Source organism: Fusarium proliferatum (assembly GCF_900067095.1).
Source record: "Fusarium proliferatum ET1 genome assembly, contig: FPRO_scaffold010, whole genome shotgun sequence".
Classification (NCBI taxonomy): Eukaryota; Fungi; Ascomycota; class Sordariomycetes; order Hypocreales; family Nectriaceae; genus Fusarium; species Fusarium proliferatum.
The window spans coordinates 1,794,154-1,810,085 of NW_022194799.1; the positions used below are offsets into that span (position 1 = coordinate 1,794,154).

Genomic DNA, 15,932 nt, shown 5'->3' on the forward strand with positions numbered 1-15,932 from the left:
CGGATCGATATCCGATACTAGATAGATTCCGGCTGGCAGCAGTCGGCATTGTGTTGCGTCTGCTTTCAGACTCGTTCCAAGATAAAAATAAACTATCCATGTTAGAACTCTGTCATATCAATACGCTCCATATGCCTCAAGCTCCCTCAAAATATTATCTCTCACAAATTCTTTGGCAATCATCGACGGAGTTTTCCCCCTGACATCTTTCGTACAAGGGTCCGCACCTGCCCGTAGGAGTACCTTGACAACCTCTACATGCCCATACTCCACAGCCCATGACAACGCAGTTCTTCCACCGCCATCAGGTCGTTCAAGTTGAACTTTTCCATCGCTGACAAGAGCTTGGACTGTATCGGGTGAGTCGGTTTGGATAGCCCATGCCAGCGGCGTCCAAGTATCGATGTCTTCGGCGTCAACTCCTGGACAGCCTGCTTTGAGTAGCTTAACAAGAACTTCATAGTGGCCGCGGGCACTTGCCCAAGATATCGCGTTTCGCTTGTCATTATCGATGCTCGCCTTGTCGAGTTTTGGGTGCGCCAGAAGGACCTCAATAACCCCAACACAGCCATTGCCAGCTGCCCATGAGAGAGGAGATCTCCCCTTGTTGTCTTTGGCATTGATATTGATACCAGGCAGCTTCAGTAGTCTGATCAGAGTGTCAGCCATATCATCCCCAGCAGCCCATGATACTGCTGTGCGCCCAGTCTTGTCCATGTGGTTGATGTTAATACTGTGAAGCCTTGCTAGAGTTGACATGATCGAGTGATGGCCTCCACCAACAGCCCAGATGAAAGATGTGGCTCCTGCGTTGTCAGGCTGACCAGCGTTGCAGAGCCTTTGTTTCAGAAGTTCCTTGACGATACCGTCATGCCCGACCCCACATGCAAACGACAGAGCAGTCCTCCCTGCCCTCCCTGGCTCGTTTACGTTGGTTCGAATGTCTACTAGTAAAGCCTTGACGCATGATATTCTACCATGCTCAGACGCAACTGTAAGCGCTGTCTGCCCCTCAATAAGCCTAGCATTAGGATCGGCGCCAGCAGCAAGAAGAGAAGGCACAATGCGATGATGGCCAAGTCGCGATGCCCAGTAAAGGCTCTGGTTCATTGTATCTTGGTCAGGTCCATTCGCACGTATTATATCATCCAGTGCTGTAGACAAATTGAATTGCGATGCGACAATAAGAGGATCCAAATCAGCGAGGTCACCTTCTATCAACGTTGAAGCTCGCACGCCGTAGAAGCTTAGCCAGTTTCGGCAATTCGCTGTGTTGTTGTCTAGAAGTGACTTGGCAGCATCTTGGAGGTCATCAGGCGCACTCTCTTCGCACATAGAGAAGTGCTCTGCCCAGTGTAGACACGCGTATGTGTAAAAAGGGTAGTCTGAGACCACAGTGTCGCAGATATTGGGATGCTGTGCATCTGGCTCCCGAAACAGCACGTCAGATTCGAGATCGAGATCTCCTTGTTCCCAAAAGTCCCCTTTGAAATCCCCCATCGGCAGTTCAACCAAAAAATCCGTGTCTTCTGCAGCAGCGGTAGTTGGCGAGTCGCATGTCGGAAAGAAGTTAATCGCGAAATCATCAAGAAGAAGGTATTGTATACAAACAGTTGCCAACTGGAGAGCGGATTTTTGGGCGTTTACGAGACGGATAGTAGAAGAGTCTTTCGCTTTCTCAGGGTCCTGCTCTAGGAGAAATTCCTTCAACGATTGGTGAACTAAAAAAACTTGTTGTCCAGTAACTCTGGCCAGTGAACCTAAGATGCCCTGCACAGTATGAGCGATGGAGTTATGGGTATCCTGCATGATGTCCTCAGCAGTAGTATGTTGAGGTTCCATTGTAAAAGCGATGTTGAGCTCGTTCAGGGATAGAGGTCTTGAGCATGCCAACAGGAGGTTGAGTAATTTCGACGCATCCTCTACATGATCCTCAGGAATAGCAGAAATATATCGATGGTATATCTCGGCGAGGCCCTCTGGAATACCTGCAATGATCTTCTGGAACTCTTTTCTTGAAGTAAGAAGACTCTTTTCGATTGAAGCGAGAACCATATGAATCCACAGAAACGTTCTATCAGCTTTGGAAGTTATGGCTTGGCATAAAAAGTCTTTGATCTCACTTGAGAATTGTCTGTTGAGAGAGATCTCATGGATGCGCTGCTGTATAAAAGTCTGGAGGTCCTCGGTGTAGCCTGTTTGATCGTCATCAATTGAGATCTGAGACTGGAGGGCCTTCTGGCTGTTCGCATAAGATTGATAGAGAAATGGACGGCTGGTAACGAGAAACTTGATATGACTATCGCCCTTAATCGACTGAGGTGGTTCGGCGAGCATTTCAGCTATCGAGATGAGCAACTGGTGACACGAAACCTTCTCGCATTCGTCCAGGGCATCCAGAATAACATAGATGGGCCCTATTTTTGGATCCGTGGTTACTTTGAGAAAGATGCGCCAGAGCGAGGCGAAAGATTGAACGATACTTGACCCTTGCTTCTCGAAGGCGGCGCGGATATGACGAATTAGTGAGCGATGGCGATCAATAATTTGGAGAATAAGACCAATAAGCACTGCTCTGCCGTCTGTCCGCTTATTCTTATTTTGGCACAAGTAGATCAGAACGTTGCTGGACTTGGCACGGGCATCCTCAAAGTATTGGGCCAATGAGTAAGACAGCATCGTCTTTCCGCAGCCTGGATGTCCTGTTAGCCAGAGGAGAGCGTTGCTGCTCTTTCCAAGCCATGCGATGAACAACTGATGGCCGCGAATCCACTGGCATGTCCCGGGCACTGGTTTGGGGGGCGGTTCCACGTCTTTTGTGACATCATGGTCGTTGAGAAGAGTCATACAAGTTCTTTCCAAGTCACTGAGAACTGGAGTCCTGGTTAAGAAGGCTTGGTAAAGAAAAGAGTATTAAACTACTTACCAAGAGTAGACGAATGAGTGCTAACACGCTTGAGTGCCGGACCACTATTCGATGACTGCAAGACAATTCTTCGAATGGCTCTTGCTACCTTGAGATAGCTTTCTGTTTCGCCAGAGAACCGACAGATTGTCTTATGATCCTCGGACATGGGAATAGGTTCCTCATTAGGGAGTGATAGTGTGGCAGATGCTCTGCTCACGATCTGTTCACCGTGTGAGTTATTTCCAAAAATAATAAGGATACAAAACCAGCCACAGGAACTAATTGCTAATGGCGGTTATGCGCTACAACAAATCCACTCACTAAAGAAGACAGCGGAGGGGTTGGCTCGGTCTCGAAACACGAAACTACAGAGATGCTTCCGAGACGAACACGTGCCGACATGGCCAAGTCTTGAAGCGCATCTGAGTCGTAGATCAAATTGTTTAGGAGATCCGTCCTCACTGTTCGAGGCCCAACTCCGGCAGACGCGGTAGACCAAAACATGTTGACAATTGCACCGCAAACGCTGCCAAGATTTGCAGCAGTGCTGCCACGGTGGGGAGTCCCTAGAAACACGACACCTATGATTGAGTTCAACACCTCACCATATAAGTGGTTATCTTGATGAGCAGTCACAAGTGCCTGGAAAGAGTCAGCTAGTCTTATACGCCCGTACGCTTCATTTCGTCATTGCACAAGCTTACGTACCTGTTTAAATACAATACCACCGAGGCTGTGGCATATGAAGACGACAGAGCGTTTTGCCTGTTTTTAGTGTTAGATTGGAGTTCGCGTAGAGAAGTAAGGCAAGTACATTTTCCGAATCCTCGCGGATGTCCCTCAGCGAGATTAGAAGGTTCAGGGCATACTCCTGAACACGTTCCGACGACTGAGAGAATATCTTGGATGGGTAGCCATAAGTGTAAACGCGACATCCAGGTAAATAACTAGGAAGAAGATCCCGAAGCCACAGAATGCCGGTTGGTTTATGGGTCCATGTTGAGAAGGCATCCCCGTTAAGGCCATGGACTGCAACAATGTCAACTGGAAAACTGGTGGATCCAGAAAGATCCGACGCTGGTTTGCTTTCGGCCAATTTGAACAGACCATTCTTTTCTGCGGGGTGTTCCGCTGATCCCGGTAAAGCAACCGAAGCAGACTGGCTCTGGGTCTCAAGCGCGGAGCCACTAGGCAAGTCTGATCGCTTGAGAACACGGGCCTTGAAACGATGGACGTGCTTCATGTTGATGGAGAGGGTTTGATGCTCTTCTCTGGAGTCTGTACACTGCAGACCAGATAAGGAGACACAGATGTTGGTTGTAGATGAGCTGATTTTGGTATCAGACCCTCCTCAACGGAAAAGTTGACGGGCCGCTGCAAAGCCCCTGTCAAGGGGACCAACAGCTGAACACTGAGATGCATTGCTGTGAGATGCTGTCACCTCCTCTGAAACAAAATATGGGTTTTCGATGACGTGTAGGGTTGAGATGATAGAGCGGATGGTCTTGGTTTATTGGCTGTACTACAACAGAAACTTGACCGACTTTAAGCCTATGGGGACAATAGCTCAACCACTGGTGGTAACAGACACAAATGCCCTATCCGTGTAAACTAGTAAATGCCTCGATCTTGGCGTGATGCCAACATACTTGCTGATACATGTGCTCAGCCTTTTATCAGCAAAAAATACGAGGCTACACGGGACGAAAGTCTATCATGCTCAAATGTTTACCTAGAGAATCTTGGGCTTTTCCCCTCCCTTGTTTCTCTCTTCATTTTGATGGCGTTATCTCTTTTATCTTCCATTGGGGGCGAAAAGCTTAAAATTCTGGAGAGATTCCACTCTCCACCGCCACGTGAAGGCAAAGTTGATTAGGCAATTTTCTTCGACCCCGCTGAGGTTTTCTCATATCGCACCAGCAGTCCATTATCATGAAATAAATATATTGAATTGATTATACTATCATGGCAACAGGAATATCACTTACCGTCATTGGCAATGGCAATGCCGGCAAGAAGACCCTTATCGGAAGCCTCATATACAAGGTAGGCCCCTTTAAACCAATACTCTGGATCATCCAACGAATGCTAACCCTGATGAGTGCGGACTCGGGCTGCCGCAATTGGGAGAGTTGGAGGGCGAGGGTATCAAAATTTTCAATGAAATAGTGCCTTTTTATGAGAAAAACGGTTATGTTCAATCCTTCTACGCGCCATCAGGATTGGTGACCGTTCAGAGTACGTGGCCCAAAGAGTCTCATTTTCCTTGCAGACTAACACTATCTACAGAACTTCAAGAACCTGATTATGCCATTTGGGTGGTCGATGGCTCTGATTCATCAAGTTGGAACTCGTCGGCCGAAAAGCTAGGGCGCCTTTTGTTGAGTGGTGAGATTCAGCCACGAAAGAAACTCATTATAGCAGTGAACAAAATGTAAGCACACTAGTTCCCGAACTTTGAAAATAAGTCTTGACTCATTACTGGCGTACAGGGACTCTATCAATTGGTATGAACAGACATTTAAAGACGTAGTTCATGTATTCAGAGCAGCAAACTTAGAGGATCGGTATGAGCTAACTTTTCGATCATAAGCACGCGAGACTAATCGATTATAGCACTTCTATCATCCCAGTCTCCGCCCTCAAAGGAGACAACATACTACCAGACACGAAGGAACCTTCGTGGGCGGGGAACATATCTTCGGAAACTTATCGGGGCTCAACACTAGTATCGGACAAATGTTTGACGTTTTGACTTGGATAAATATAGTTATGTCTACATCAAGTCTTCCCGTAGATTGGCAGAGCGAGTGAGCTATTATCGAAGTCGCATGGTATCATCCTTGCAGGGCTAAGAAGAGTCCTAGGGACTATAATCCTGCAGGAGAGGCACGTTAACAACAACGCAGACGAGTAAATTTAGACAACAGTTTATTTAGTAATCCACGGCCTTGGTGAGTTGGAGCTAGATGATTAAATGCCGAGTTATTATGACATGGTGGATGGATGCATTATGCATTACATGTATGACTTTCAAACGTTGACAATGAGGCTGAGTCCTAGTGGTCATGATTGACCTAAACTTGGCACCGAGGCCAAATCCGGAGACCCATAGGGCTCTTTGGCATTTCATATGGCCCTCCACCGCTGATTTGGAATGAAATGATCATAATTCATGTGCGGATCTTCTTTTTTTTTTTCATAATTCGGAAGCCGAGTCACGAATATTTCCCTGTGGTCCCAAGCAAATAGTTCCAGCTTTCTAGAGTACAACAGGTATGCAAGAATGCTGACAGACGCGTCAAGTCCGCCTGTCCAACTGAGAACTGCACTTATGCTGAGAAAGGACTTTGGTCACTGCCGGCACGCATATGTCGCGCATTACAGAGATACATCCTCATTGGGTCAAAAACTTTGCGTTTTTTGGTCTGATGCTAATAATATGGGGGCCGAGCCACCTAACCAGAATTGTTGATTCCATGCGATGTGTCCCAGCGTGATCGCCACGTTCCGATTTTTGGTACTTGAGTGAGTGTCTGGAGATTTCACCTTCCTTTGGGGTAGTTTTTGGCTTATTGAGCATCGTGGGCAATCCAGGAGCTTGGGGCTATGATGGCAAGGACACCGCTGAGTGAGATTGTAATGCCTGACAGTGTAGAAAGCTTTGACAGTTATAGCGCCGGATGTCGTCAAAGCCGAAGCGGCCGAACCTGTTCAATCAGGGTGTCTTCCAATTTTAATCCACTGCCTTGACAGAAAAAATGGAAAGCATGGTACTCGGATAGTCGGCAACACAGGCATCACCATGCAAAGTAAGCTTCTCCGACTTGACAAGCACTAGCATAGCACAAACAAATCCTATGACTTGAAACATAAGCAGCCTGCCAAAAAAGCACTTCCATGCTCCGGCCAATAGAAAAGCTCTTACTCAGATAAAAATAAGAATCTCATCATTCATTCCACGTTGAGGCGCAGTCTTTGGGGGCTAGTGTAAAACTGCGCTTACAGCTCACTAAATGCCGAGAAACAGTCAGCTCCGCTCAGCCATGCTAGAAACATATTTTGACCAATGGGAATAGAGAGAATCCTGGGTTGACAGGTCTCGGGGGAGAGCTCTTCCGGTGAAGGCTGAGTTGGACAGCTGGTTGCTATTCCCAGCTGAGGCGGTGGCACAGAGGGATGAGTTACACTATGATGATGATGATGACTTTGACGAATTTCAAATACATTGTTGATAGATCCAAATGTCTATATAATGGATGAGAGCTCCGGTCTACTGGCAATACTCTCATCACCATCACAACAACACTAACAACCAAACAACTCACACTTTCACACTACTCAACAACTTCAACTTCCACTTCAACTTCAACTTCACAACTCACAAGCCATCAAAATGTTCTCCAAGATCGTCTCCGCTACTCTTCTCCTCGCTGCCACTGTCTCCGCGGCACCCGCCTCCAAGACTGTCCGTTCAACACCCGACAAGACCGTCACTCTTACCGGAGTAACCCACTCCGTCAACGCCGGCCTCGGTGGTCTTCAATTCGATCCCGACAACGTCGTCGCTGAAGTCGGCGACGTTGTCGAGTGGCACTTCCTCCCCAAGAACCACACCGTCGCCCAGTCCAGCTTCGGTGAGCCCTGCGAGCCTCTCGCCGACGGCAGCGGTTTCTTCGCCGGCTTCAACTTCCCTACCCAGGAGGGCCAGGCTCCTGATGTTTTCCAGATTGTGGTTGAAGACTCCAAGCCCATCTGGTACTACTGTGCTCAGCAAATGGGAAATCACTGCCAGAACGGCATGGTTGGTGTAATCAACCAGAACTTTGATAACCAGGACTTCAGCCTCCGAAGACACAAAGAGCTTGCTGCCGAGACTGTCAAGTCGGTCATCCCTCCTGTTCAGCAGGGCGGAAAGGTCATTCCCAACCCCAACCCCAACGGTGGCTTCTAAACGGCTTAGCATACGAGGTGTCAGGCATTGGCACATCGTCTTTTAACGGATATTGACTTCACTTTGGCGAAGAGGTGGTGGTTTACGGGATAGAATAGGGTTCGGACTAGGATTGCATTTACCTTTATATCTCCTTCATTCCTTTCGAGTTATATATTCAGACTTCAATAGATTGTTCCCTTACTCATATAGGAAGCGCTGAACTTGACCTTTTGCTACAACATAATACAACGACCATGCCATATGGCTGAGAGAGTAAATGAGCAGAGAGAAATTGGTGCCACAGATGCTTAGAACCTTCACGGTAACATTCGACTTCGATGAATTGGGTAAGTCATTTAAGTGCCATGATTTCTTCACCAGGTATCAGTATCATCGTAGAATGCTATTCAGACACATGTCACGTGGAGAATAAAGCTGTATAAACACAGGTCGTTAAGAATTCTAGTAATATATACCCCGTGAAATGCTAATACCCCATGCTATGTAGATTATGAATGCTATATTGTATGATACAGTTGAAATACGTGCTAATAGAAGTCATTACAAGTCTTACGCCCTGCACATACGACCATCATTGGCCACGGTCCAAGCCTCGCTTCCAACACCCTTGAAGTTATAGAAGAACGAGTTAGGATCCCACTTCTTCTTGATAGTGTTCAGGCGGTTCCAGTTTGTACCGTAGAAAACGTTCTTCCAATCAGGCTCGTTGAAGTCAGCCTCGTTCATGTAGGTGCCACTTCCAGGAGTAACAGCCTTAAGCTGAGGCATGTAGACCTCGGTGATCTTCTTCTGATCAGCGATCATGTCGGACCAGCGAGTTGAGTCCCAAAGAGTTCCAAACTGCAGGGAAATAGCGGCTTTACGCCAGTAGGAGGGGACACCGTTGGAGACGCCAGGGTAGGCCTCAAACTTGCCGCTGCTACCAGCGACGAGAACACCAGCGGTACCAAAGCTGCGCAGGACCTTGATGAAATTGGCGTTATCAGTCTCAAGAACAGATCTGGGAATAAGACGACCGCCGAACTGGAACTGAGAGGCCTCCAGGTGGCCACCGGGCAGAGGACCGTTGTAGAGCTCGTAGTGGTCACGGAAGCTGAGGGTGGTGTATGAGACGGTGGGCGTGAGGCCAGCCTTGGAGAGGTAGGCCGTGAAAGGAGCGAGAACCTCATCACGGACGTAGTCGCCAGTAGAGTTGGCAATGGTGACAGGCTTGATGGAGAGATAGGCGCTGGTGAGGATGTAAGTGACTGTGGCGTCGTGATCAATCATGGCGGGCAGAAGCTCGTGGAACTTGGCGACAGCATTGTAGAAGACATCCTTGTCAGTGCCAGCAACGAGCGTGAGAGTGGCACCACCGATGGTAGTGGTCTTGTGAGCTCGAACAGTCATAGAGGTGACGATACCAAAGCTGGCACCGCCACCGCCGCTGAGAGCCCAGTAAAGGTCACTGTTCTCAGTGGCAGAGGCACGAACAATACGGCCAGCAGCAGTGACAACCTCAAACTCGAGGGTGTTATCAGCACCAAGACCGTAGCTGGAGCTGAGAGGGGAATGACCACCGCCCAGAGTGAAGCCAGCAAGGCCTACAGTAGGGCACTCACCAGGGACACTGGTAAGTCCCTGCGAGTCGGCATACTCGACACTATCGAAGCCCTGGATACCAGCACCAAGCTTGAAAGCAGGGCCGTTGTAAGTCTTGTCAGCCCATTGAACGACCTCAGTATTCTTAAGATGATGAGTCCAAATAGCGAGGCCGCCAGCACCAGTAGATCGACCAAAGTAGCTAGAAAGCGATAGAGTTAATAAGGTTATCGAACTTAAATCTGGGGTTGAAACGTACTCATGCGCCGTGTTTCGGACGACTAGCCGAATGTTGTAGTAGCTTGCGAATTGAACGGCGGCAGCTACTTGGCGAGCATTCGAGACCTTTACGGCGTAGCTAACGTAGTTTCCAAGGGTGCAGGGTTTCTCCTCCGCAGTGAAAGCGTCACAGCTCTGATTGGCGAACCAATTCTGCATCACCGACGATGAAGTCTCGATACTAATTAGGGTTAATTGGTGGCGTTCAGCGCTAGAAAGTTTGGAAAACCTACTGTGTCATGGGCCACTTCCACGCATCCTTGACGGCAGCGCAAGCCGCCTCGTCGTAGTTGGGGTCGTGGCATGGCGAGCCAAGGGGGACAGTCTTGATGAGAGCGCCATTGACGGTGGTGTTGAACTTGGCCCAGACGCTATCGGCGGGCCAGCACTTGTCGCTGGGAAGACAACGACAGCTAGCGCTTGTGGCGCTGGAGCTATCGATGAGAAGTGCTAGAGGCAGAAGCGCCAAGGAGAGGAGGGACTTCATTTTGAGGGTAGTTTGGAGCGGAATGAGTGACAAAGTGGCGTGGTTAGGCGGGACAGAATGAGTATTTATTCACGAGAATTTTAGCATTTACAAGCCCCCTAATCTGTCTATGGATAGTCCACGAAGTGCAGGCTTTGGATCCTTCAACTCTCACCGCGCACTAGCAAGCTTTGTTGATTGTTGGTTCATCTTTGACTCTGCAATGCCATGTTGCCCTCCCGCGCGAATAACCCTTCTTGGCAGGTCCCTCATGGGGGATGTGCATTAAGATGCCAGGGGGACCTATATGGGGTTCTGATAGCCGAGTTACCCGAGGTAGAGAAGGGTTCCAAGCGCCGGAGATTAAATATGAAAGAAGAAAAAACCCATGTTGATCCCGGTTGTTCCAGCCGGAATCCAACCGCCTTGGCAATCGACGAACCCAGTCATAGCCACGTGTGGATGATCTTTGCAAAGAAATCGGGTTGACATGACATGACAACTGCGGATCAGAGGAGAGGGGATTTTGCTCAACTATGGATGTTTGCTTCTGAGTCAAGTAGTTTAAAGTCAAAGCCAAAGAGGTCATCCACATTCGCCACTCTTGACAGAATCTTCAACGGGGTCCCGCAGTTACAGGGCTAGACCACGCTGCAGACATTCTCACGCAGGGAGAGTTTCAGCAAGGAGGTCGCCAATTAATGGATGCATGATACTCGCAGCACCTCAACGGTATATGTTGCCCTTCTCAGCTGGCACCCCGAACCATCATCTGGTCAGTCCAACTCGCCACAGCCCTCTCACCAATCTTTGCTTGGAAAAAGGTCCGGTGCCATTATAGTTAGCGTCTCTAGCTCCAGGGGTCTCTGCGTCTCATTCTCCACCACACCACGGGCCCCCTTTGAAGCAGAAGCGAGAGGGGACGAGAAAGAGGAAAAGCTCCCCCTTTACCTCGCAAAACGGTGAATAAACGTTGAGTTATTTCTAGAATGGCTGCGAGTCACTTTCCTAAATGGAGAGCGTGAGTCTTCTTGGCAAACGGTGGCGCAATAGGCGAACCCATACCACGGTTTGATCTCGGATATACATCACCAAGAGGGTCTAGTGAATATCGCAGGGGCGCAAAGGTCAGGTCTTTAAGAGAGTGGTTCTTGAAGAGGAGACTCGTGATGGATGATCTACGGGCCCCGGTTCGGAGGATTCGGGAATCGAAAATGTTTAATCTATATCGAGACGTGATCTTCGCTGTTCTTTTTGCTTTGACCATCAAAGCCCAAAGATCGTCGTAGAAAACCAGCTTCTTGTAAAGTGCGCGTGCGGTATAGCACAATGCTCCGGAAAAGGCCAAAAGATCATCGGCTCAAGTGCCGGTTTTAGAGTTCTGACCACCGATTGACGGTTTCACGTTTCACCCACCACTACAGATGTAGTGACACCTCCCTCTTTCATTCCGCGGCCACCGTAAACGAACCTGTCAATATCAGACACCAAGTAATGGACCTTTTGTCCCCAATGATAAGGCCGTATCCACTGCAAGCCATCTACCAAACTTATTAAGTTCATCCTGATCCGGTTCCTTGGGACCTTCTCTTCCGCCTTGGCTTACCTTATTCTGATCGTATTCAGCCTGTTCTTGACTTGTCCTTCCCCCATTATCATGTCTGTCTTGACTCGAAACACTGGATCAGATCAGTCTGTGCGGGTCTGACCGCGGAACTAACGCACGAATCTGAACCACAGCTCGGGCAGTGACATAAAACTGGGCTGAAGTTCCCTTGCAGAAGATCTTGTCTAGCCCTGCAACTACATATCAGTCCACCCTCTCCCACCCAATCCCCAGATCCATCTGTTTTTCCATCATCTTGCTTTTTATGATGCGGCTACTGCGTGGGGCTGTTTTCGCTTGCCTTGCGGCTCTGCCGTTGGCTTTTGCTCAGCCAGAGTCTTCCTCTTCTGCTGCTGCTTCTGCTTTGTCTGCGTTACCGGAATGTGCTGTGAGTTTCTTTTTTTTTGAATGACTTTCACATGTGAGTTGTGACTGATGGGGACCTAGGCAAATTGTTTCGTGTCGGCTGTTGAGCGATCGACATGTGAACTTACAGACCAGAAGTGCATGTGCACTAACGCCGCACTACAACAAGACATCGAAGGCTGCGTCATGCGCGCATGTACAATTCCACAGTCTCTTGGTATGTTGACCTTGGGTCTTTTATTGTGCACCAACTTACATTTGTATTGTAGTCACGAAAAATGCTACCCTCACAGCATGTGGCGCTCCTGTCAGAGACCACTCACCCCAATTCGTAGTCCTCAATGAAGTCATGGCCATCATAACAGGAATCTTCATCATTCAGAGATTTGGCACAAAGCTCTACTGGAAGCTCCCACTCGGCCTTGACGATCTCTTCATTGCACTGACAATGTGTGTCGCCATTCCTTCCATCGTCATCAACTCTCGTGGTCTCGCTCCGAACGGCATGGGTCGCGACATCTGGACCGTTACACCTGATCAGATCACTCATTTTGGAATGTTCTTCTACACCATGGCCATCCTGTACTTCTCACTCCAAACGTTTCTGAAGTTGTCCATGCTGTTCTTCTACCTGAGAATCTTTCCGACGCAGAATGTCAGGAGGTTGCTTTGGGGAACTGTTGCCTTCACAGTTGTCTTTGGGCTGGTGTTTATCTTCGTGGCTATCTTCCAGTGTCGACCTATCAACTACTTCTGGCTGAAGTGGGATGGACAACATGAAGGCAAATGTGCTGATATCAACGCGGTTACTTGGTCCAATGCCGCTATCAACATCGCCCTTGACTTTTGGATCCTTGGCATTCCCTTGTCTCAACTCAAGTCACTAAACTTGGATTGGCGAAAGAAGATCGGTGTTGGCATGATGTTCAGCGTTGGTATCTTGTAAGTTCATCCCTAGCCACCTCGGACTCTTCACTCACTAACATTTTTAAGTGTCACAATCATGAGCATTCTTCGTCTTCACGCCACAGTCCAAGCCGGCGTCAAAACCACCAATGCGACATGGGAATACCTCGCTGTATCAAAATGGTCCACCATCGAAGGCAACGTCGGTATCATCTGCGCCTGCATGCCTTCCCTTCGAATTCTTCTCGTCCGCCTGTTCCCCAAGATTCTTGGTACTTCCCAACGCTACTATAACTATGGCAGCAAGAGCAACAAGCAAACACCTGGCAATACTCACAATCGCAGTATTCCTCTTGGAACAAATGCTACTTCTCAAGCGGATCGATCACAAAGAAGAGTCGACCCTGTCGGCATTGAATGTCATAGGACATATGAGGTGGAATATGGAGATAATGATGAGACATACTTGGTTCATATGAAGGATATGGATCATAAGAGTGCAAGGTCAGAGGTTAGGTCGGAAACGTCTCTTTAACGTCGTATAAAATAATTCCTATGTTAATGAATAAAGAAAATAATGAACTTTAACTTCCTCATGTTGCCCTAGACAATCTCACTAAGAGTGAGCGAGTTCATTAATGAACTGTAACTTTCCAATCACTATGTACCCATTCCTACTCTCTCTTGTTGCAGTCATCTATCTTCAGTTAGAGACGATTACTCTGACATGCAAGTGTAATGTTTGAAAACAATCTCAGTCTGGGTGAAAGCTTGGTCATGATTTTGACTGAGAGCTGAACATTCGCCAGCTTTTTTCTCGAGAAGGGTTCTTGAGAGCTTTATCATAGCTGCCGTTGGTTCAGGATCGCTCGAATCATTCCTTGATTCTCGTCGGTCTTCTTTGATGAGGGTCGATATGCAGTTTCATGGCTGAAGTTGTAGTTAAAATGTCAAAGTTGGGCGACCGGCATTTTGAGGCGTCGAAGCCATGACACCAAGGAAAAAAATCAAAGTCGCACCCTGGAAACCTATCTTCAATCACATTCGCTACCAAATTCCCGGGGCTACAAGGGTCCATCATTAAGTTTTCGAGGTTGACAGGTATCTTCACTAAAAAAACAAGCCTACCCTACAGCCCCAGCCGGCCTAACCCCGGCTGTATCCGCACAATAAAAAACCTTTCCTCGCTTCCAAAATCTTTCCCTCCTCAAGCCATTCGCCCTCCCCAACGCTGCGTTTCCATGCTACAAACAGAGAGACACGCCTCGCGCTGTTTCTCAATTAATCTTCGCATGTGGGAAATTCGGAGTAAGCCTCACCCATCGCCGACATCTAGCATCCTGCTGGAACCGTTGGTCTGCCGGTAACGGCCTGGCGTCAATGTCACGTCTGCAAAAGATATCAGAAATACTCAGAGCGCGTGCTTTCGTCACGCTGTCTCTATGGGAACGTCTTTGCGAGGCTCGTTTTGGGAAAAACTGAAGTGCGATACGCGGCGTCCTGTCCCCTTCGGGGGCTGGATGACTCAATTCCGATCACTCTGGGGAGGGCGATGGCTTCACCTTCTTTTCCAGGTCAGTGTTGATGATACCAACGAACAGATCACTACTAATGAGTGGGGGAGGAGGCAGGAACGGGAGACGGTTGTTGGGTTAGGCAAGCAAACGCGCTGCCTCGGAGGAATGGAGTTTGTCATTTCGGTCGTTATTACGAATATTCTGCTATCATCACTTTTATCCCTGTCGCACCCAAATCCTGAATCACACCTTCCATCACGAGGACTTTGCTCGCGCTCAAAAGAACCTTAACGCCGTAGCCAAACGCCGCCGTCGCGCCATAGTCACACCATCTTTCAAGAATCGTTCGAATCCAGACCCCGCACGATCGCATAGCTTGTGCCAGCTGCCAACATGCCAATAATCAATGTCTGCACCGCTCCCCAGACGCCCGCACGATGATTGCGAATAGCGACGTAGTTCTTGACGTATCCAAATACCAACAACACAGCGACCGTGATACCAATCGATACGAACAATGCTTCGCGCACGCGAGACATGACGAAGTAGGGAATCATGGGGATCAGCCCGCCGATGAAGTAGCTCAATCCCATGGTAACCGCTGAGATCCACGCGCGATGAACATTGGGCTCCTCAAGCTTGAGTTCGAAATCCATCATGAAGCGCACCCATTCTGTGGGGTTCTTGCAGAGCTCGTCTACTAAAGGTGCAGCGGCAGTTCGTGAAACGCTGTACTTTTCCAAAACATCGTAAACACCCGTGCGCTCGTCACCAGGTCTATTCTGAACCGCGAATTCCTTTTTACCAGCTTGTGAATGATACGCGTCGCGCTCTGTGACGGCGGCGAGGTAGGCGCCTAGACCCATACTGATCATGCCGGAGAAGAGCTCTGCAAGACCAGCGATGATGACGACCTTTGCACTGCCGAGACTTGACAGGCCTGCTGTTAGGGCAAAAGGCACTGTGAGACCGTCTGAGAAGCCAATGATGATGTCGCGAAGGATGTCGCTGTAGTCAACATGACATTCTTCATGCTTGCTGTAGTTGGGGTGCAGTGGCCGCGCATCGTAGGCGGGATGGGAGCTTTGGTAGGAGATTGAGCGCTCAGTGGCAGGCTCTGGGAGGAGGGGAGTAGATTCTGATGTAATGTGTGTCATTGTGTTTTTTCTGAGATTGACGTGATGGTGTTTGCGAGGTGGTGTTATTAGACAGGCCTTATAAAGCAATTCGCCACGAGTTCAATTGGCAGGTTTAATTGATAAGCGAATCGAACGCGAAAAAGACTTCTATCGTATACTTTCACATTCACTGCCGTTCTCCAAGCAGGTCTTATACCCATCTCGCTC

The 15,932-nt window shown here is 48.6% G+C and overlaps 6 protein-coding genes across 6 annotated transcripts; 3 read left to right on the forward strand and 3 right to left on the reverse strand.

Annotated features, from left to right (window-relative positions):
* Positions 1 to 117: 117 nt before the first annotated feature.
* FPRO_12061 (uncharacterized protein) lies at positions 118 to 4,151 on the reverse strand (the record flags this gene model as incomplete). The annotated part of the gene is made up of 5 exons (XM_031221602.1): positions 118 to 2,873; positions 2,927 to 3,128; positions 3,230 to 3,550; positions 3,617 to 3,673; positions 3,723 to 4,151. 5 exons carry the CDS (start codon positions 4,149 to 4,151, stop codon positions 118 to 120), a joined length of 3,765 nt encoding a protein of 1,254 aa, XP_031087145.1.
* Positions 4,152 to 4,873: 722 nt separating this feature from the next.
* On the forward strand, positions 4,874 to 5,663 carry FPRO_12062 (uncharacterized protein; the record flags this gene model as incomplete). The annotated part of the gene is made up of 5 exons (XM_031221604.1): positions 4,874 to 4,954; positions 5,011 to 5,146; positions 5,198 to 5,342; positions 5,401 to 5,475; positions 5,525 to 5,663. 5 exons carry the CDS (start codon positions 4,874 to 4,876, stop codon positions 5,661 to 5,663), a joined length of 576 nt encoding a protein of 191 aa, XP_031087146.1.
* A 1,641-nt stretch (positions 5,664 to 7,304) lies between these two features.
* On the forward strand, positions 7,305 to 7,862 carry FPRO_12063 (uncharacterized protein; the record flags this gene model as incomplete). Its single annotated transcript, XM_031221605.1, has 1 exon — positions 7,305 to 7,862. One exon carries the CDS (start codon positions 7,305 to 7,307, stop codon positions 7,860 to 7,862), a length of 558 nt encoding a protein of 185 aa, XP_031087147.1.
* Positions 7,863 to 8,414: 552 nt separating this feature from the next.
* Positions 8,415 to 10,212, reverse strand: FPRO_12064 (putative isoamyl alcohol oxidase; the record flags this gene model as incomplete). Its single annotated transcript, XM_031221606.1, has 3 exons — positions 8,415 to 9,648; positions 9,706 to 9,906; positions 9,959 to 10,212. The coding sequence occupies 3 exons, from the start codon at positions 10,210 to 10,212 to the stop codon at positions 8,415 to 8,417; spliced, it is 1,689 nt and encodes a 562-aa protein (XP_031087148.1).
* A 1,853-nt stretch (positions 10,213 to 12,065) lies between these two features.
* Positions 12,066 to 13,604, forward strand: FPRO_12065 (uncharacterized protein; the record flags this gene model as incomplete). Its single annotated transcript, XM_031221607.1, has 4 exons — positions 12,066 to 12,185; positions 12,245 to 12,380; positions 12,433 to 13,105; positions 13,157 to 13,604. The coding sequence occupies 4 exons, from the start codon at positions 12,066 to 12,068 to the stop codon at positions 13,602 to 13,604; spliced, it is 1,377 nt and encodes a 458-aa protein (XP_031087149.1).
* A 1,317-nt stretch (positions 13,605 to 14,921) lies between these two features.
* Positions 14,922 to 15,743, reverse strand: FPRO_12066 (uncharacterized protein; the record flags this gene model as incomplete). Its single annotated transcript, XM_031221608.1, has 1 exon — positions 14,922 to 15,743. One exon carries the CDS (start codon positions 15,741 to 15,743, stop codon positions 14,922 to 14,924), a length of 822 nt encoding a protein of 273 aa, XP_031087150.1.
* Positions 15,744 to 15,932: the final 189 nt, after the last annotated feature.